This window comes from Ptychodera flava, chromosome 9 (assembly GCF_041260155.1).
Source record: "Ptychodera flava strain L36383 chromosome 9, AS_Pfla_20210202, whole genome shotgun sequence".
In the NCBI taxonomy this organism is placed as follows: Eukaryota; Metazoa; Hemichordata; class Enteropneusta; family Ptychoderidae; genus Ptychodera; species Ptychodera flava.
This window is the reverse complement of record NC_091936.1, coordinates 11,132,088-11,154,509: the sequence shown is the minus strand read 5'-3', so window position 1 is coordinate 11,154,509 and position 22,422 is coordinate 11,132,088. Positions and strand designations below refer to the sequence as shown.

At 38.3% G+C, this 22,422-nt stretch overlaps 2 protein-coding genes and 1 long non-coding RNA gene across 6 annotated transcripts in view; 2 read left to right on the top strand and 1 right to left on the bottom strand.

The window, feature by feature from the left end:
• LOC139139981 (secreted frizzled-related protein 3-like) overlaps nt 1-5,049 on the top strand; it is a 43,139-nt gene extending 38,090 nt beyond the window's left edge. For all 4 annotated transcript variants that reach the window (XM_070708962.1, XM_070708963.1, XM_070708964.1 and 1 more), the window contains 2 exons: nt 595-818; nt 2,127-5,049. In XM_070708962.1, the coding sequence (XP_070565063.1) occupies nt 595-818; nt 2,127-2,154 (252 nt within the window). In that variant the 3' untranslated portion in view covers nt 2,155-5,049. The remainder of the gene's footprint in view (nt 1-594; nt 819-2,126) is intronic.
• Nucleotides 5,050-7,837: 2,788 nt separating this feature from the next.
• On the top strand, nt 7,838-13,726 carry LOC139139588 (uncharacterized). Its single transcript, XR_011553821.1, has 3 exons — nt 7,838-8,006; nt 11,795-11,996; nt 12,364-13,726. It is a non-coding gene; the product is annotated as an uncharacterized lncRNA (long non-coding RNA).
• A 7,225-nt stretch (nt 13,727-20,951) lies between these two features.
• On the bottom strand, nt 20,952-21,992 carry LOC139140212 (jmjC domain-containing protein F-like). Its single transcript, XM_070709301.1, has one exon. The coding sequence runs from the start codon at nt 21,990-21,992 to the stop codon at nt 20,952-20,954; it is 1,041 nt and encodes a 346-aa protein (XP_070565402.1).
• Between the last annotated feature and the right edge of the window lie 430 nt (nt 21,993-22,422).

The following is a 22,422-nucleotide window of genomic DNA, read 5'->3' as shown; positions in this document are numbered from 1 at the left end:
CCTCAGTGAGCTCGATTTACAATAAGACAAGCCTCAGATGTTCATGTGACAGATAATTATACTTTTGTTCAGATTTACAGTTGAATAACATGCAATGCATCATTTTTATCTCCCAGAATATTTCTGAACACTGGTACTGCTTTTTGACGGGACAGATACTTATGAAAATTAAGTGACCCCCCTCTAAGCTGTTTGAAAAATACATGACCCCCTTTGCAGTTTTCAAATTTGAGGTGACCCCCCTGGATTTTGCCGGCCCACCCCCGGCCATATAACTGAACGTTCCCGTATCTCTTTCGCCATAATATAGTTGAAAGAATTAGCTCTTCACATAAATCACAAGTAACCTGGGGAGGTCAAAGGTGACCAAAGGATTGTGTCCACAAATATTCACTCGAGCACCGTCACCTGTGGTCTATTCCGCTCTGCGTCAATACGCCCCATAGACGTGTGTACATATGCCTGTAGACAGTCTATGGGCACATAGACGCAGAGCGGAATAGACCACAGGTGACTGTGACTCGAGCTATCGATTGAGACTGAAATTTAACGAACTACTCACGTACTTTCCTCCTGATTCTTTCAAAATGGCAGAAATGGGAAAAAAAGCTGAAAAAGAAACTGGACGCCGGGTCAAAGAAACGACGGAAGGGGGACAAAAGGAGGAAAGGTTCCTCATCTCGCAAGACTGTAACTTCGGCGCCAGTGGACGCTCCTACCGTCGCTGACGAAAGCAGGCAGCCCGGCGGAAGTAGTGGCAACAGCGGTGGAAGCAGAAGGAGAAAGTCTGGAAATAGCAGGAATGGCGGCCAGAGGAGGTAAGATTTTACAACAGATGATATAGTCACAGTCTCCTCAACCCCAGGCGCGCTGCCGTACTAATACAAGTCTCCTCGATTTGTACCGACGACAATAAAAAATCTAGCCTATATTATCGCTTCAAATATATCAGGTGTTGTGCAACGGTACGTTCTTGAACTCCTAATAGTGTAGCGAATTCAAGTGTAAAGTTCAAAGGCGCCCGTGGGCTGGGTAGTCTCGTAGACTCATGGACTACCAAGCCACCGAGCGCCCGTGGTAAAGTTCATCGATTAGCAGCAGCAGCATCAGGTGCAACAGGTATTACAAATATTACACTTTTTGCAAAACATCAGTTGAAATCCGGGGATCAGACGTCTGTCTTTGTGGGGCAGGAACGTGTACAGTTTCTTTATCGCCCCAAATCTAAATGTTACCGTCATGTATATTATTTGCAAATCGTGCGCAACTGATTTCAGTATTTCAGCTTACTGCTTGTCTGTCGGCAGAACCGCTTTGAACTTTCACACGTTGCTATCTCCCTTACAAGCAATCATTGTTTTCCCGTTCACTAAAATGTGCAATGAGAATATTATAACAGGAGTCTACAACAACTGTCTCATAATTTGTCCTTGCCTGAACTAAGAAAGCAATGTCTGCGTGTGTGAATAATACAGTATTGTGGATATATTCAAGAGCCGCTAATTATAACTTTTTCAAGTAGAGCGAGCAAGTTAGTTGATGTCACTGGTTATCGTTTATCAGAAAGAACTATGGTCGGTCGGTAGAGGGCGCTCTGCAAACTCGCAGCGCAGTGATTTGCCCGATCGTTCTATATTGCCCTAACTGTGCCTTTGGTTAATGTGACGTTCACGTGGGGAAAAGACAATAAGGTATATCCTTCAAAAGGAAATTTGTGACGACATGAAGTGTTGACCGATTCAAATAATAGACAAAAAAGAGAAATTTCTCTCGTCGTTGGTCAGGTTTAGTGTAATTGATAGGCGGATGAGATTGGAGATGCGAGTGCAAAATGCTTTGAATGGCGGAGCAATAACAGATCGTCCTGTCCATTAACGACCTGGACTATTCTGGCAGTTTCCTCAGAAAGAAATGCACAGGGATTCAGCGACTATATTTAATTCTTTCAAGATCGGTTTCCAGAAAGTTTAAACTGAACGCCTATTTGAATTACTTGGTTTTCAAAATATTTTGATGACCTAATTAAGTTAATCAATTAAATAATTCAGTAACTTAAAGATATGATTACTACACAGACAAACACGACCCGAATCAACGATCTCACTTTTTAATTTTTTTATTTTCAGGCGCCAAAAAGCAAACACTGAAGAGTAAGACGGCTGACCTTTACATCAATTTGAATTTCATAGGAAATTTGTACGTCTGCGTTGAAAGTGACTTTGTCCTCGGGAGGGAGAAGAGAATGTTGAATTTCCGTCATACGCCACTCGATATATGAATCTAAACTTGAAAAGCAAATCATGTGAGACACTAAAGAAAACTTGACTCCAGAGAATCATTTCTCCGTCGAAATTTCAACTTTCCATGTAGAGTTCACTTTAGAGTATTTAACGTATTTGAAAAGAGGGTATATCCCTCATTAAAACTTCTTTCGAGGATTTTTTTGTTGGATTCACGCGAAATTCGTGACATCATTCACGTGTCCACGAAACCCTGTCCCAGAATATGTGTAATAATGCGTGCGACCAATCGTCCGTCAAGGAAGATATTCACGGACGTCACGTGCACGATGGTAACCTAGGAAATCATAGTTTTTGTTGTCGGAATTCGGAAACGAATTGAAAAGACTGCGCCTGTTGAGAAAAAAAATATTTGTAAATATGCTTCATCTACAATAAGATCAAAGCAGCGTAAAGTACACATCGTTTAAAATGGCCTAAAGTTTTCAAAGACTGAGCTCCTGGCTTCATAAAATTTAGCCGAGGTTTTTGTTTGACTATATATTCACATTGTCTGAATGGAGAGTCAGAAGTTAGTTGTAAATGTGTGTTTACTTAGACAGGTATGGGCGACAACTGTTTGACAATCAGGGAAACAACATTGTTAGGAATGTATGAAATACAGCAAGTGAATCCCTTAACGAAAATGACAAAAAAGTATGTTTGAACTTTGATTCCCTTTATTGGTTTTAAAGCGGCAATCATCAAAGCCTGGCTCTCACATTTAGTGCTTGTCAATAATTACTATTTACGTATAATGCTGCACCTTTATCCTCCCCTGAAAGTCGTCTCTGGTTAATCAATTTCAAGAAATAAACCTGATTAAAGACCTGCTCTTTTAAACTAACAGTTGTCCTAAATCAGTCAAAAGGAAGTTCCTCGTGCCAGAGGTTGTGAGTGTCAAAATGTTGCCACTACGTGCGTCCATCGAAAGGACTGAGTGCTGACTGCTTGTTGTAGAGGCGAGGTTCAGTTGAGTAATGTGGAAGCAATAGACCTTTATTTATACTATAACCAAGAAGATCAGAGAAACTGGGTCTGTCAAAACAGTCATGCTTGTCATCGATCAACGAATATGAGCGAACAGTACACTTTCTGGACAGGCCGAGGTTTGAAGATGTTAATCCTGAATGTTGTGATAATCTCGCCATTTCTCGCATTCAACCACGTGCTAATATAATATGTCAAGTTTCAGTGTGGTCTTAGCGAGATTGTAGACACAGTGAGGTACTGCCAAGCTTCTTAGCAGACAGTTTATGCAACTTTTACTTAACAATGGTGCTGTACATCGACAACCGGACTCCGTACTCGTCCGCCATTTAGTACCTGTATCAATTGTATCGTGCAAAATTTGTCATATTCCATCGTCTTTTTCGATGTTTACACCTTTAAGCGTAGCAAAAAAATCACCCTCCCTAACATTTATGTATAACAAGAATTACCGTTTCGTATATCGGCACCTATTCTTTTGGTGAATTTACACCAGAGATTAGTAGTAAAAGCGGTGCTCATACGCAAATGTGATATCCCTCCGCCAGACGATATGGCAACTCCGTACCCTTCGGTCATATTGATTTTAATCAACTATACTCCTTAAATGAAACTGTTATAAATTAAAAGATAGGAAATTGCACGTTTTAAAATATTCACACCATCAAATCGTTACTATTGTCCATGTAGTGTTATCTCTCATGTCATTCTTAAACTTAGTATTGTAGCTTCGAATGCAATTATGTGTCGTTGCACTAATTGGAGAGAAAAATGCGATTTGATTTGTAAAATACTGAAGCAGGGTTACAAGTTCACTTTTTCAAATAATATAGTATATTGATGTCAAATACTGTTATCTTTCTTAATCTCTTTAACCGCTTTGAATATAAATAGATATAACTGATTCAATTTGATGATCCGAAAGCAAACATTCATATAGCCGGTTCGTGCATTTCCACTCAAATTCCATAATTCAGCAGACAATATTGTATTTAAATTTATTATAATAATTATTTTTATCACAAATGGATACTGCACGAATTTGGGCGGAACCAGAAAGGGCGTGCCCGATAAGAGGAGAGAGCATAAGTTGCAAGATCTACCAATCGGGTCACTTGATTTCGGATGAAACTATTCAAACTGTTACGATATGCGTAAATTTACATGAAAATTTTAATATATTTTATAAATTTATAGTTTAATTCCGTCATTTTGTCGCTTCGAAACGAATAAACACAAGAGTATAACAAGCCGCTATGCGTCAGACCCCGATAGTGCTTAACGTTTGCAGACGGTGACAGAAATCCTGTGATGTAGGGATGGAATTAACTAGTATTTAAATCGTTTAATGAAAAAAAATGTTTTAACAAAAAAGCACTGAACTAAGAGAAAACGCATGTGATCGATACTGAAATGTTTTCAGCAAGAGACACAATATTGTAGATAAAAGTGTAGGTCAGTTAGATATACGTAAATATGTAGCAAAGATTTGCAAATTTTGCCGTCTATCATTGTATCCCAGAGATAATGCAGCCATGAAACATTCGTATTTTGTAAAACGTACATAAATCTGTCGTACGCTAAGCAATACGATTACGAAAACAACTAAATTTTCGACACATAGTAAGTTTTAAGATTTGCGCCAGTTGTATTCACAAAATGATATATATATGTAGTTGACACATATCATAATAGTATGTTTTTAAAAAGTCTTACAATTTTTGTATCATTTTGTTCGATATTGCTTTTGTTGAGCTGTGAATAAAGCTTGTGAACTCAACGTAAAGCGTAGTAATGTTTTTCATTACTGTGAAGCACGTTTGGTAGTTACCCCATGCTCCTGAGAATGAGTGAACATATCGGAACGTATGTAGAGGGGATTGCAAAGGATGGTTAAGTGTAGGGTAGGGTAGTGTTATGTATGTATGTATGTATGTATGTATGTATGTATGTATGTACTTTTGTCATAAATTTGAGATGGCGCACAGCACGTATATTACTTTGCCAAGTGTGTAAAAACACGCTAGGTCGAAGTTACTAGTTGTAATAAACGTCCCCTTAATGATAATAATGCAAATAAGGAATCGGATACATGTGAACTGGATATGTCCCGGATGTCGGAAGAGTTGGGCAGGGAATAGTATCAATACAGCATTGCAAAAGAGAGATTTACAGGAGCTCTACTGTACACCATTTTTGAATATTGACTCAAATCGAAACTGTAGAGCCCGCAATACCGGGTTTACGCTGCATGGCCGACTACTGATTGAAATGGACCAGCCCGGGGGTCACATGATTATTATATGTACACCTACGTATCGACAGCTTAAATACGGTTTTACTAACCTGGACATTTCAAAGGAAAGAGCTTGGTGGTGGAGTATCAACAGAACATTTTGATTTGTGAAGCAGTGGAGGAAGTCGAAGAAGGCAGTTGTAAAAAATAAACTATTCGCGTAAGGTGTGTTGTATTCAGAATGATGGAATACTCCAATATTGACATAGAATCAGTCTACTTCTGTCACAGTTGCCTGCAAAATTTGCCGAATGACGTACAGGGACCCAGACAGCGACGGAGTGACGACAATAATTATTGTCTTAATAATTCTCCGAATCCGTTTGAATCAAGTTAGGATGTCGGTGAAGGAAGGGCTGGTTGTCAAACTGACTCAACAAAGAGATGTTGGTCAAGCCTAATGTCAAAAATAGGTTTTCTCAGAAGGCAACGCACATAGGGAAGTGGGATCCTTTTAGTGTCATTATTTCAGACACATGACTAGTTAAAATATGCTGCTGACATACCTGGGTGTAATCGAAAAAGTTTTGTACAGCTTGCATACATTTATAAGTCGAAATTGACATACAACATCAACATAAGTAAGTAAAAAAGAAAGAAAGAAAGAAAGAAAGAAAATTTGCAACGTACTTTTATAGTTTATACTTTCATATTCAATATCATAGCATAGCATCAAAACAAACATGTACTGAGATGTAGTAGTTCGTATTTATGTAAAATGGCACAATATATCGAATTATAGATGCGTCTAAAGGATGCGTTCCACCTTTGAACAACTCAGCATTGCCAAACTTTTGCGACATCTTCTTTATATGGTCTAGTTCTTTTTATGTGCCAGCAAGAAAATTTCGGAGGTTGAGCATGACTTTAGTAGCCGTCCGGAGATCAACCCGTTCGGGAAGACTTCAGTAGAACAATGATGACGAGCAACAATGCGGCAGGAGTACACAAAGCAGCACTCGATGCCCTCTGTGGCGTCGTCGTGTCAATCCCGACATTACTCTCATCCGATCATTTCAAACCTACATTTATTATCATAGTGTGAATGCTATTTACCATTTCGTTTTTTCAAGTCAGGAAAGTTATATTGACACCAGTATTCAATACTTACTATCCTATTAATCATGTCACAAGATGGCGTTTGTCCAGCTTGTTGTTTAACATAATAAACAGCCTTGTTGTTGGTACAACTATGTTTGTATTGTTCATAAGATTTTTATACGGTATAATACCATGTTCAATTTATATTGCATAGGCCCTATACTTTTCTATCAATTTTATTGTTATTACCATAACTCCATACTAATCATATGTCTATTGTAAATCTTGACACCTCCTCTACGACCGATCTGTAAAGCCCAACGTCCGATTTTCACCAATCCCAACTCTCCGTAACTGTAATAGCCTTTTTAAAACATTTACTCCAACAAAGTAACAAATAAAAACAAATCTTCATAACTGTGAATGTGTCGAGCGAATTAACAAAATCACAAAGCAGCTTGTTTGAAAAAAGTTATTTAACTGAACAAAGAGGAGGACAAATATCGAAAAAACCCATATCATATAAATACATCCTTCTACTTCGAGTCTTTTGCATTATTATCATTTTCAATTCCTGCAATTGCTTATCTTTTGATCATATTGGCGTTGTTATCAAAGTTGTGTTTCCTGACAAAGAAAGAAATACATTTCTGCAAGAGTTATTTTTCATATTCACACTCAAGTAAGATGTGTTCCAGTGTTTCTTCTGAGCCACAAATATGGCATTTCCCATCACTTAAATTGAAAGTTTTGGCTATGTTTCCTGTGACTAAGCCTCGGTGAAATATCTCCAATTTGAATCATTCAAAATGAAAACAGTCGCCAGAACTGCACCTGTGCGAGTTTCTTGTTTACAAACAATGTATTTCGTGCACGATATCTAGATGCACCTCACCATCATAGCTGATGCGATATAGATTATGACAGACATGTTTTAACTTTCATCAATCACCATCCTACCTTGGATACAGAATTTACATCGGTCGCATGGGTCCCATACGACCTTTAAGCGCAGTTCTGACGACCGTATCACTATAAGACGACATAATAACAAAGATTTCGTCGGCGAAAGTGAAATTTTCAGCCCATTTTTGACCAATATGACGTTTTGACTTCAACAGCCAGTTCAATATATGCCCAATTGCTTAAAGCGCCATCTATCGATCGAGACAGAGAATCCGTATGTCTGACGTCACTTGCTCTGCAGATTATACCCGTAGCCAGGCACAGAAACACTGGTCCACGTACGTCCGTGGAGTTGCCGTGTAGTATACATAGAGAGAAAGGTACTAACACGGCAACTCTACGTCCTGCGGGCACAGACAGAACACAGATATGCATCGGAGGAAATCGTAAGTTTTGTGAGAGAACATGGAATGCAAATGTCAACTGAAAGTCAGGTGGGTGTCGAATTGTATTTTTTGAGTGGTTAATATATTTATCGACTATCAGAGTCTTTACAGCATTTTTGATCGGCAGGCGGGTGCCGGCACACGGTCCAGTCGAAGCAGTCAGCTCGCGAGCTTATGACATTTTCAAATAGTTTGTTTGATATGAATGGATTCATCCTTATACGAAATTTACACTATGTACCCATTATTGAACATCAAATTATATAATGGAAGTTCGCTCAGTGGTTTCAATATCGAACAGCAGATACAATTGTACTTCATAGAAATTTAAATTGAAAAACCCAATGCATTTGAAGCTCACGTCTGTACAAAATGCAAGTGACCCGTTGGTGAAGAAAATGCGGGGAGCGGGTAATGACATCAGACTTGTTACATGGTTTCAATTCGGCTTCAAATCGTCGGTAAAAACAAGAACAAGGTTATTATAGGTAAATATCTTACGGAAAAGGGTTGCGCTTAACAGCGTATTTTGCTCAAAATCACTATTTTGCCAAGAGATCCATTCAAATTTCTTTAATGTGTTAACATAAGACTAAAGATCGGTTGGGTGCACCTTTTAGCGCGACAAGCATGAGCAGTGGGGTGAAAAAGCTGAGCAGCGTAAATTTATACAAATGTATGTAAAATACCTAGTCTCGCATACCAGACCTCGAATCTGCGTGCGGCGCGCTCGAGCGGCGTAGCCGCGAAGTACGAGTACTCGCAGATATTGAAAAAAAAAGTGTGATGGTTAAGTGCAACACTACCTGAAATATGAGGTTCTGCTAGAGCAGAAGATGACAGATCTAATGTTGCACTAGTAACTAAATTATGACATGCCCAGTATTAATTTGCAGTGTTCTATCTGTTTGAACAATAGAAAAATAATAAATCAGAAAAATAAAATCAGTATGATAAAAGTTCGTTAGACATGATAATATTTATATGAATTTTGCAATATCTATATTTCATATCATTTATTTATTTTACGTCTATTGTTTGTCAACAGTTTGTAGCAATCCCTCTAGTCCAGACAATAGTTTATAAGCGATGGACCATTAGACCTTGGGAGGGGGGTGGTCACAATGAAATTGTGAAAAATTTTTTTTTACTATTGTAAATTTCTGAAATTTTTTTTTTCCAATTGAGATTAGCTGTGCAAATTTTTTTTTTCAGGGTAAATTTTCAGATTTATAATTTTTTTTTAGTTCGTCGCTGTCTGAAGATAAAGAGGGCAAAGATGTGGTGCCAAGCACCACAAGCGGCCACGCAAGCGGTCACGGGGGGGGGGGGGGGAGTCAGGAGAGGGGTGTCCCCCTGCTGCTGTTGGAGCTTTTGAAAAATAGAGATTAAAATGGTGTTATTGGTGGCACCTGGGGAGTATTTTTGCGGGGGAGGTCAGGAGGGGGTGTCCCCTCCTGCTGTTGGAGCTTTTGAAAAATAGAGATTGAAATGGTGTTATTTGGTGGCACTTGGGAGTATTTTTGCGGGGGGAGGTAAGGAGTGGGTGTCCCCCTCCTGCCGTTAGAGCTTTTGAAAAAAAGATATTAAAATGGTGTTATTTGGTGGCACTTGGGGAGTAGGGATGGTCAGGAGGGGGTGTCCCCTCCTGCCGTTGGAGCTTTTGAAAAATAGAGATTAAAATGGTGTTATTTGGTGGCACCTGGGGAGTATTTTTGCGGGGGGGGGGGATGGTCAGGAGGGGTGTCCCCCTCCTGCCGTTGGAGCTTTTGAAAAATAGAGATAAAAATGGTGTTATTTGGTGGCACTTGGGGAGCATTTTTTTGGATTACACATCTTCCTCTGAAACATGGTCTTCTTGCTCCTCAGTAGCTTCCTATAGTTTTGAAAATTGACTATTTTGGTTTCCTGGCTTCCCTTTCTACTGCGTGGTGAAATGCCTACATTCACCCCACCAAACATGCATATCTCATGATTTACAATTGATTTTGACAAGCTGAGAAGCTAAAATAAGCTAAATAATATAGTTAAATTTGCATATTTGTGTTTTTAGAGCAATTGTTGCCCTTTTTTGATCAAAACATCTATTTCTCTGTAGCAGCATGTCCAAATTGATTGGATGTGTATAGATGTGTTGAAATTTCGATATTTGTCTTTTTAGGGCAATTTATGCCATTCATGGTCAAAAAATCTGTATTCTCTGAAAGGGGTTGTCCAATTTCTTTGAAATTTGCTACACAAAAACGATTATTCATGCAGATTTATTCAGTATTTGCTATCGAGAAACTTTCAAAGTTCAACCCTTTTGTGTGTTTTTGTGTTGGGATTTGTTGGATAGATGGCATTCTACGTAGTGTATTGTTGAATGTTAAACATGTGTTGCTGTTGTTTTTTGAGGCTGTTTTTTGAGAAAAGAATTGAAAATGCCTTTTAAAAGCAAAATAATACATAATGACTTGATATGTTGTTTTATCATTATTGACGTGTTTCTACTTGTTCACCCATTCTTGCATTAATCATTGCAATAAAATGCTGTGAAAAAAATGAAACTGATGTGGCCTGCATCTGTTTACCTTGATCTTAAAAGGCAAATACAACTTTCTGTCTTGACAACCATACCATAGTTTCAATGTTTTACCTAGTGTACCTGCTTGGTTTGAACGCAGGAAACAAGTAGAAAACAGGCTCTATAATTTCATAATTTTCAAGTGATCAGAATACAAAAGTCCTGAAAAGATAAGATAAGTACAACTTCCAGTATAAGGGATACAGTCACTCTAAATGTATAAATTAAAATTAAAAATGTGCCAGGAGGATGTACTAAAAAATACAGAAAGTTGCTTTCTGTTGGTAAAATCTAAAAAAAATTCAAAATTTTAAAGACTTTTGCAGATTTTTTTTTTATGCCTTTGTCTTCTTATTTATTTTTTTTTATTTTGCAAACTAGTTTGAAAATTTTTTTTTCCTAACTTTCTGCTCTGAAATTTTTTTTTTTTCTGTTTTTGACCACCCCCCTCCCAAGATCTAATGGTCCGTCCCTAAGCATTTTCAGTTGAGGACCGTGACAGTGTATTTTATGGACCATCATGGTATTATTGATGGGATGAGGTGGACGCTCTCGTTTCAATTCATTTCGAGGGAATGTCTTATTAACAATCCTCTGCCATATTGACAATAATATTAGCTATATATATAGCGTTCTCCGTTCATGATCACAGACAAATATTTCTTCTATTTGTCTGTGGCATATTGTATGAGAAAACTGTCAAATAAGATACATTTTTTGTGTTGATTTTTTTTTGTTTTTAAACGGCTTACCCGCCATGAGTATGGATTGACACAGTGCCCCATAGGTGCCTGATATTCTAATACCACACTTGCATTCTATCAGCAATCTTGCACTATCCTCAATCATACAATTACAATGACATCCAGTTATACTTGATGGAAACTTAAAATGTGTACGAAACGCTTCTCGAGCCTGTTGGAGATGTTGGATATGTATCCAGTAGGTTAAAAATCTAAATTATATACAATATTTTGTAAATACTTGAACGTCGTAGTATACTTGTAGATTATTCCTGACAGCATTCCCCTAGCCCCTATGACCTGCCGTTGAAAGTGTAAACTGTCAACAATAAACTGTAACAATGTTTCAAAAATCCATTCATGACTTACTTGACCTGGTTTTAAAATATTTGAGCACGTGGTTTTTATGTAATTGAGAGGGCGAAGCAGTCTTTTCGCTGCATAATTATCGAAACGTTTTTTTTGTTTTGTTTTTTTTTTGCCATTCATTAGATCAGTAACGACATTTGATAGTGTTTCTTTTACAGGTACCTGTGTCGATGTCTGAGGAAAATCGCCCAAGACGAGGACAAATAAAAACCAAAACCAAAAATCCTCTCTATATCAATCTGACGACCATCGTCTTTTTTCCATCCTTACTTCGCCAGGTTACTGTGTCGAACTGGTTATTATGAGTGATGCGCCAAGTTTCTGACATGTGGACAGTTCTTGGTCACTAATAACATCGAAGTAAAACTTGCTATATTATTTTTTTTATTTTACAGATAGTGACACGATGTACATCATGTAAAATGTAGTCTCGAAATTCGATTGTCCCCTGCAAACTGGTATGGCCTGTAAATACTTGGATTGCACAATTTCTAATATTGATGAAAATACATATAGATAATCAAGCTACATTATCAAAAGTTACCACATTACGAGTAGGCCCAAGTGGATTGTTTTGTGATTTATAACTTGATGATAATGTTCCGGTATACAACAGATATTAGAGACTTGTAACCGGTATAGATAATAACATGAAGTACAAAGAGTGTATTCGAATCTATTTTCTCCATCTACGTTTATTACGTATGTCTGTATCTGTCACCTCTAGACAATAATGACGCTCAACTGCTGCCATACCGGTGCATGTGCCGAGTGTTGCTTCCAACCAACACAAGATAAGCTTAACACGGACTGTAGCGTGCGATAGCAACTGCTACATGCAGTTCAAGTTAATGGTCGAAAGGGAAGTAAGAAAGGATTTCGAGAAATGAACAAGGAACTCAGACAAGAGGAGAGAGAGGCATACACTGCAGACGTACAGAAGGGAAAAGCGAGAAAATACTAAAGAAGACTGTTCTCTTTAAATTTGAGTTAAGACCGACTTTCAAAAACTTTTCAGAGACATTCATTTTTATCATCTATGTCGAGTTCTTAATTAAATACAGATTTGAATTCCTATTTTACGACACAATGCATTTTAATATTGTTTTTACTGGGAAAGTTTTTTTTTCTACAGGAGTTACCTGTTCAAGACAATGAAGGCTGCAAACTCATTGATTGACCAGCAGGAGTAATAGACTACTGTATACAGTGAATATTCACGCCAGTTGTTCATATTAGTGTGGTTCAAAGTCACGAAAAGAATTTTTGTTTAAAATACATAAAGCTTATGCGTGATATATCATACGGAAATCGACTGCTAGACCAACTGAGTATACCTGGGCCAGTAAGCTTAAGGTCAATATTCACACTCTTTCAGTATACAGTACTTCTGACAACTTGCATGACTCCGATTGAGATACTAAAACTTTTAGTCTACTTTAAAAGACTGAAGAAAGTCAAACGCAAAAGCAGATCACAATGACTAGACCGTCCAAGTGGCCAGCGCAAAGAGTCAGTTTTCCTGCGGTCTACACTGTCTTTTTTGCCGTTCAACCACTTTTCTTTCTTTTGTGATCAAAACGCACCTATTTCACTGTTTTACAGATTACGAATATAGAAATGCTATATTGATGCTTTTGCATGTCCTATAAAAGGGTTCTCTATTGATTCTTTCAACTATATGGGAGAAGAAATGATATTCAGACGTGTACATGACTTTGTTTGTGTGTCTTGTTGGAGGAATATTGCGAATAACATTACGATTAGTTTCTGTTCGTACAACCCTTTAAACACCAAGTTACCAATTCGTGGTGCGACTCTATCCTCATATTTCTAACAGTAGGTGACGCATAAAAATTTCGTTTCCGTCGACACACCCTCAGAAAATAGTAGATTGATCAGAAACATTTTATATTTTGTATTTAAATGATGCGACCTACAAAACATTTTGACAAAAATACATCGATTTTAGTAATTGTGTTATCGTCGGATGGTAAGTTTTCGAAGAGTTAGGGAGGGCCTAAAGGTATGATTATCTGTGTGTCAAAGGAAATTTACCGATGTTGTCTGGAAGGTGTACATATTTTGACCTGCATGATCACAAATAAGTTAACTGCTTGACAACCAACATATTATATTCAAGTAACGTATTCCCCAGTGCTTCACTAGAGAAAACAGGGAGAGAGGGAGTCCATTTTACTTTCGAATGGCATTCAAATCAAAATTTGCCTTCTTTGACGTTTCTGCTTCAAATTCAGAGGAATCTACCGTTCATCTATTTTAGGTTTTGTACATTCAATTTTTGCAATGTCATATCTGTCAAAAAGGACCCCAGCAACAGGCCGTTCTGATCTGGGCTCTGCAACCATTCCCTGGAGTAACAATATATTGAAAGTAATGGATGTACTTGTGATAAATACTTTTACGCGAAAGGGAAACAAATTCATACAATCATTTAAAACCTGCAATCTTTGAGTGCCCTGCACAAAGTGAAGTACCATTCTGCTTACAATTGGACGATAAAACTTTTTCGTGCGCGCAAGGACATATCGAATCCCCGAGACGTCACAGAGGGTTTCTATAATCGATCAGGAATTAGAATGTTCGCCCAGGGCACAATTTAGTTGCTTCTACAAACGCTAGTCAAAAGCATCATGGCAATTCTCTCTCAGCTGGCAATTATGCTGACTGGTTGGCAGATCAACCGAGCACTAGTACGGGTCTGTATGACGTTCCATTCCAGTATGTGCCACCATTCAGAAACGCATACGACGACTCCGACTCAGAGACAGATACGACGGACGCGTACGACACCCCAACAACCACTGACTCCGGCATTTCCGTCGACGTGGACAGGAAGAAGAAAGGCAAATGCAAAGGCAAGGGAAAGGGCAGGAGTAAGGGCAAATGCAAAATGAAGCATGTGGCTCCATTGGACGTAATCCACAACCGGACAGTCAAGGAGAAAGCGAAACTATCCAAGAAAGTGACCATGCCGAGTGACGATCGGGAATTTTCAAATGGCCGTTCACCATGGGCTGTACGACTTTCATCTGGACTGTCGAATTTCAAGGCATGGATTCTCAACAAAGTGAGACGCAACTTTAAAATCAGCCCTTGCAATCCACCATGTTCAACCAACACAGAAGATGTAATGGAGTGCAGCCCAAGAATCTAAGATCTTCTTCCTGTGATTTCTTATTATATTTAACTTATTTTCTACATATACCTAAGCTTATTTAACCTGCATTTATTAATAATATATATTTTCTTTGTAAAATGTACGTTTTTTGGATAAATGTACGTTTTTTGGATAGGTATGAGAGTTAAAGGGTTCCCTTTGTCCGTGTGTGTATTGGAGCGTGTGACTTGAGTTACAGATGGACAGCGCTGTATGGAACCTTCAACCAGCATCACTCTTGATTAAAAGTTTGTCCGAAAATCAAACATCCGACGTCACCTGACGCATTACATGTAATACCTGATAAGTGATAAAAAATTCCCGTCCACTACTTTTCATTGTCAAAAGTCACCAACGGTAAAATTCTGTACAAAATCTTACAAAGCTTCATATCCACCGTGTCTCCATCGCAATATTCGAACTGCCCTCTCCCTTTCTCACGGACGTATCCTTCGTTTTTGCTAGCTCCACAACCATGGAATCCTATACCGCCCGCCGAGCAAACGACTAAAATCCCCGGTCACTAATGTGATAAAAAGATTTCCCCATCGCTGATAACAGTATATAAGTGTGCGTGCCTGTTAGCCCGCTAAGAAACTGTTTACGAACACTCTTCCACAATATTTTTGTGGGTTTTTCCTTAAACATGAAAACAAGTTGTAAAAAGACATGCACGTGACGGAAGACATGAAAGTCGCAGTGTGGAGTGATAAGAAATTTAAAGTTGTAGGAAGCATTTGCTGTAATTACATGTAAACTTTTGCATCCCCGGTCAAGCGTTCGTTTTCGAAAGAATGGACCATCAGATTGTGAGGGGGGCTGGTCAGAATTCTTAAATGCAACTGCTTTCCTTCACCTTCCAATAGTTAAAGTTTTCGAATATTTAATGGCATATATTCCAAGGAAATACATACCTTTGCGATTGTTTTGGGCCACAGGAGCAAAATAGCGGGGGGAGGGGGTGTTGATTTAACTTTGAAGCACTTGATGCTCTGCCTCAACAGATTTCTTCCCATTTTCACTATGCACCAAAAGGCCCCCATTTTGTTCACTCCTTTTCTCACGGATGTATACTAATCACGATCATACCCATCCATAATCCGATAACACTAGGTCAAAATTCGTACTACATGGTTTATTGTTATAAGCAGAGACACAAAACAGCACAGAACAGACAGCAAAGTCAAATTCATGAAAGAAAAATATATGGACCTCTGGGTGATATCAGGTGTGTCGAAAATAGTAAGCGTATCCTGCCCCACATGTGGCACCCATCGTATATAAATCTGTAGGTCAAATATAAGTATAGCGGTCACCAACTAAGGCCCAATGTCACTGATGCCATCAGCGATCATTTGTCGAAGAGACGAGATCGTATCCCACTGTATATCCCTCAGTATATGTCGAGTAGGCTTTAGTGTAAAGCGGGCCATTAAATTTCCGTCTTCCGCGCAAAATTAATTTAGCCGAATTTCCTCGCTGCACAGCTAAATATTTATGAAAGAGTTGCAGATTCCATTTCCTTGTATAAAGTTAAATAAAAGCAAAGGGGTTTTTAGATGTATTTTTCATTTTACAATGTGCCGAGTAAGCTCGATTTCCCATAGAAAAGTGGCGTCTAATGTACCGGACAGATTGCACACTTCTCACCGTATCAACATCAATTCTGAACCAATGATGGTGAAAAGTGGCAAGATGATCCTTTGATTAATATACAAAATTCGTATGGTTTTAGATTTGTGAATTTCTTCATAAAACTTTTGTTTTGTTTGCAGTTTATTTATTCCGATCAATGAAATATACTGCGTTTACATATGCAGAACAAGGGTCTGAAATCGACTCATACACAGAGAACCTGGCACATCCCTGTACTATAGGATGTTTTACCGCTCATATTCAAAGGAAATTGTCAGGTACTCGCAGTTGTAAAAATGGCTTCTGAACCTAATACTAACGTCCGCATCCTTCAATACGTCAATGCAATCAACAAAAAAGTTCAAATAATTGAAAAACAACTCGATGACATTGAAAGCAATCTTTAGACGACAACAGAACAGTTGGGTGCTGCCTTATCTCTCTTACGGAAGGACAAGCTGGATCATTTCAGAGTGGTTAAAGGCTCGGTGCTAGAGGTAAGATTTATTTAAAGACTTTCAGGAGAATGTATGGCGTAACGATGTCTATGTTAATAAAGCAAAAACTTATACGCAAATCTAGATATTCTTTTTCTTGAGAACTAATTTATCTTTAAATTCTGGTCTTTTGCACATTTTTGGAAAGCAATCACACTTTTTTAATTGATTTTTTTTTTCAGGACAAGCTTGTAAAGCTTGCTGGGAAAATATATATGCATTCCCCAAATCGAGAAATCTCTGGGAAGAAGGCGAGAGTAAGTAGCCCATGGTGTGCATACATTTTCACCTAGCAAAATGTTTAGGTCTGAAATTGATGTGTACTTTTAGAATACTTCTCAGGGTGCATCAAGATGAAAAGCAGCTCTATATCTATACAAAACAACACAATGTCTAACACAAATGAGAAGATTCTTCAGTATGATTACCATTCACAGAAACATAGTATTGCAAAACTGAAAGTGAATATATATAATAATATAATAAAATAATATATATATTAAGTAATCATAGTTATTAAACATCTATTTATAAACTAGAATAACACAAGTACAGAGGTAAATGAATTTGAGCTGTGGCTGTATATTTTTATATTGAAGGGCATCATCAAGACAGCTCTCACCCAAAGTGAGTATGAAGGAAAAGAAGCCAGGATAGTTAGCTGGATAAAAGACAAATTCTGTCAATGGTGACAAGAGGAACGCAGAAAGGTAACAACTTACATGGACTAATAAAAATCAATACTAAATAAACATTGTTTTAGCATTTAAAGCTGGAATGTGAAATATACTTGTTTTGTGGCGTGATAAAACAATCTGAAGATGTCAAAACATTGCTAGACTCTGAATACTAATTATTTCTCACACTATACGCAATATTAAAGTCCCTGTAGCTGTAACTCTTAAAATTTGTTTACCTGAAAAAGGCTCTGATTTCTTTAAATTCTACAAATTTAAAGGATATAGTCCTTTACTACTGAAAAATTGGACAACTAAATTTGAATTTAACCGTTATTTTGATTTCCCGCCATTTTAAAAATCTGGTAATATTACAAAGCATATGATGTCCCAGTGGAAAACTTTCAGCACTATGTATTATATTGGACTACTCTGTCGTTTCTGTGAAGATTCAAATGCATATATTCATGACGTACAATGTTTTTGCTTAACTTGCATGAGGGCGCCATTTTATGTTTGGGCAAACGTTTATTATTTATCTTGCTCAAAATTGCACATGCAGTCCCAGTGGACAGTTTATTCTACTTGTATAAACCCCCCTGAATGAGTTCATTCCCATGAACTTGTTTTAGTTTGGAAGTAAAATCACAAAAATAATGCAAAAAGATACAGCTATTGGGCCTTTAAACATCATATACCTGATGGTTTAGAAAATTTAAAAAACACATCAGTCGATTAATAACACCGTGCTTATTGTTTCAACGAGTGTACAGCATGCTTACAAATAAAGTGTGGTGAAACTTTAGGACATTTTTCCTATTTTCACATGTAAAATTAACAGTGATTAAAATGTTCTTTCAAATTATAGGTGCTTGCAAAGGAACAAACCATGCTTAAATGTAAGGCAATGGACATGGAAGAGCTGTTGTTGAATATTGCAAGAAACAAGAAAGCAAAACCATCAACACAGCGCAGGCTGAGTTGGCCATAATGGTAAGACTGTTATGCATATAAACACATGAAATCAGTCATCATTGTATACACGGAACAAATGCTAAAGTATGTTTCTGTAATGCTTGTAAAAACAACAAACTGTTGTATGTGTTGCAAAAAGTATATCAGTTATCCATCAGCAACTTGCTCAATAATAAACAGGTTCAAAGAAATTGTCATGCAAAGTTTGTGTGTGCGAACATGCAATAAATATAATTAATCTGGTTATTCAGTTATACATAAAATTGTAAAAACATTGAATAGCAATTGGTTTTAACATGGTGACCACTCAAAATGCAGGGGACCATGATCACAACTGAATTCTATAGTTGAAAAATTATCAAATGCCATATGTCAATTACTAGTGATCACGGGACAGCTACATTTCACTTTGGAAAGAAAGCTATAATACTGATGTCTGATGTCTTTGCTTCACATTCGAACATCACACCTTACTCTAGGGAAATGAGTACTTGCATACATAAGAGGTCACAATCACATTGAAGACCATATTCTACCTGTTTTTCTGATATCAATTCTCCTGCATTTTTTTTTTCCACAGAGGAAGTTTGCTAGGGTAGAAGACGGGGATTTGTATTTTCAGTTTCAGAATTTCCGGGCAATGTATAATTTACATTGGTATGAAATGCATATATTGCGCAGTTACGTTTTAACCAGTGCTGTAGCATGTAAATTTTTGACATATCTGGTACAGTGTCTGTAGCTGCACAGCACTGCACTGGTACAGCTGTGTACACATCCATGCAACACCAACAGTGTCTTCAATGTTACAGGGATGTGCGGGTTTTCCTGTGTATTACTGTAATCAGTAAGCGTGTCTCAAGTTGTTAAGGCCAAATAAGCTTACCTGTCAAGTTGCTGTCTTTTATACCAACTTTGGGTGAATATGAACTATGAAAATTGCAGTAAATTGGTAAAAATAACACAGAACGGAGGCGAACGGGCGCAGTCTCCACGAGTATCGTGTACCGAACGTTATCGATCGATATTCTTTTATAGGAAATTGATACAATGTTGTGTTGCATACTCGTGGATCGCACGTGTCGTTACCAGCTCGTAAATGCATGGCGACAAACTTGGCCAAAATATGCTGAATCATAAAAGCATCACTAAAACTGAACAAACTGTCTTTGATTCAATTTGAGTGCAAGAAAACAATGGATACGTTGATTTTATGGTACATAAGTCAATATATACGATATGATACCATGTTCGCTGTCGTCACTAGCAACCGGCCAAAAGCGTTGTCAGGCTGGGGGCACTGTACTGAACGATTCAAAGGCCATTTTGCCCAGTGTGCTTTGATCACACTCCAAAAGATGAAATGATCGATCACCATCTGCAGGGTTTTACTGATAACATATCATGGCAGTGTCCTACTTTTTTCGCTTTTGTTTTATTTTGTCAAAATACTAATGATACTTGCCCAAGCCAAAAAACGAAAAGGGTTTGTTTCTTACTTTCGCGCGCGTAGATCTAGACTATCAGTCGGCGTTTTCTCATGGTTTGTCTATATGTATGCGTAGGATCACATTTACGCTCAGTAGATTTCTACATGTGAACACATCCTGTCATCTCGATTCATTTCAGAATTACCACTGCGAGTTAATATTCATGTTATTGTAATTTTCATGTCTGTAGATGGATCTTGTTAGCTAAAAATCCCGATCATATGACAAAACAACGCGCCGCCGCGCCGCACCGTCTTTTAATTATAAGAGATAGAGAATGCCAAAACAAAGCAATAACCATTTTGGCTCAGACTTCATGCAAATTTCAAAGTCTATACGTAACCCATTTCTTTACTCCAATTTATGCTATTTATTGTTCTTGATTGGACCGGTGTCATGTCATGTTAGACAAAGACCTCTAAGGCACTTAAAAGCACAGAAATATATCCCTTATTAAAATGATGGCAAAAAATACATTAATATTTCGTGCAGCTATATTTCGAATCCGTAAAAGCACAGAAACCTACCCCTTATCAAAATGACGGCAACAAATATATGAATATTTCGTACAGCAATATCCGTAGTAAAGTATGGCCTTCAAGTCCTTTAGAAGACACGAAAATAGGCCTAATTCTCTGGAGTGAAGATTAAAAAAAACTATTCAAATTTACGGAAGATTTATAATTTCATAGACAGAAAAATCGATTTGTTTTTACGGTCGAAAAGAAAAATGTGTGAAAATGCCACAGCATCAATAGATTTTCTCCAACTATTGCGATGCTACATATGTCACCCATGATGAGAGGAAAATTGTAACTCGTTGACGCATTGATATAAACACAGATCACTACCTTGAAACGTTACATTAGCATAGATGCTGGGATTGGATCAGATGTGTCTAGGTCCCAAGGCAACGTTATAGAAACGCAATCATCCAGTGATGTCACGTCGTGCCACCAGAACGGCGGCATGTACAAAAGTTCCCCGGGTTGTAAGATGCAATGGTAGCGTTGTGCGTCCTCAAGCTTCGGGAAGCGACTTCCTTCGGTTTCAAGCTCTCTTAGATTCACCCGGCTGGTGTGAGACCGGTTTGAATAACTGGGATACGGGTAGAGATTTGACGTGTCTTCTGGAGAGAAAAGCAAAAGTTCTTTGCGACCGACAATTTGAGCCAACAGCCCATGGTTTCTATCGTAGTGCAACGGGGTAACGTTGCCCCGAGTGCCGATCCACAGCTGCATGGTGGCTTGCCTAAAGAATGGATAAACCGAAATACCAGACTCCGCCATGCTGTCGTAATCGCTGTCTTCTGAATCCGCCACGCTATAGTGTTCAGTTTGGTGGACCAGACTTCCATATTTCGTTGTGCGTACACTGCGCGGATCTTCATCCACTGACTGTGTTACTGAAGAGTACGACTCTTCGACTAATTGTTCAATTCCACAATCTGGTTTATCATAAATTTGAAGATTTCTACCAGGCTTTTCTACGTATATTTTCTCCGCCAAATCTGTAACCTGCTTCGGCACGATGACATCTCGATAAAGTCTATCTGGCATCGACAATGTTCGCAAGTAGACACGCTTGTAGTTTCTTTGTTTCGTATTCTCATTTTCATCTCTTTCAGAACACCTGAAAACCATGCTGACAAAATCCCTGCTTGGCATGGCAACTAGTTCCGTCACATCCGGGTGGTTTATGAAATGCTGGTTGTCATGGGAGACGAGCACTTTCACCTGGGCACCTTCCTCCGACAACGCCCATTCCAGGTACTCAGGTTTCCACGTTGTCACTGGCAACCAGTCCGAAATCGTTGCCGTCAAAATTACCGGCCTTTTATTCTTGTAGCGACTGTTGAACAACTCCGGTGTCATGACCGAACATCTTGGAATTTCAATCATTTCTGCGTCAAATTGGAAAGTCATTTTGCGCCCTTGCTTACCTTGATAGTTTTGCAAAGGGTCAAGCTGACTCACCTGGATTCCGTTTCATGTAGGCCTAGGCCTACCTGCAAAATACACGTTACATACGGCAAAAAAATCGAAGCCTCGCCCGATCGCCCGCCACATACCTGAGCTCTTGCAATTTTACATGACTTAGTTGACCGGTGTCACACAACCAACAACTGGGGCATGCACAGGCCAACTGTTGGGGGCACTTTGTCTTTGCTGTTGACGATTGTGTCAATGTTGTAAATTTCAAACTTGTTCCGCAGAAAGGAGTTGAATTTCCTATTTTAATAAGTGAAGACTGTTTCCAAGCTTGTGAAGCAATACTTTTGTTGGATTCTTCATGCGATGAACGTTAATACTCTTGACGTGTCCATGATTT

Excerpts from the sequence above, each read along its gene's own strand:
- LOC139140212 (XM_070709301.1), bottom strand. The coding sequence starts at position 21,992 with ATGATTGAAATTCCAAGATGTTCGGTCATGACACCGGAGTTGTTCAAC.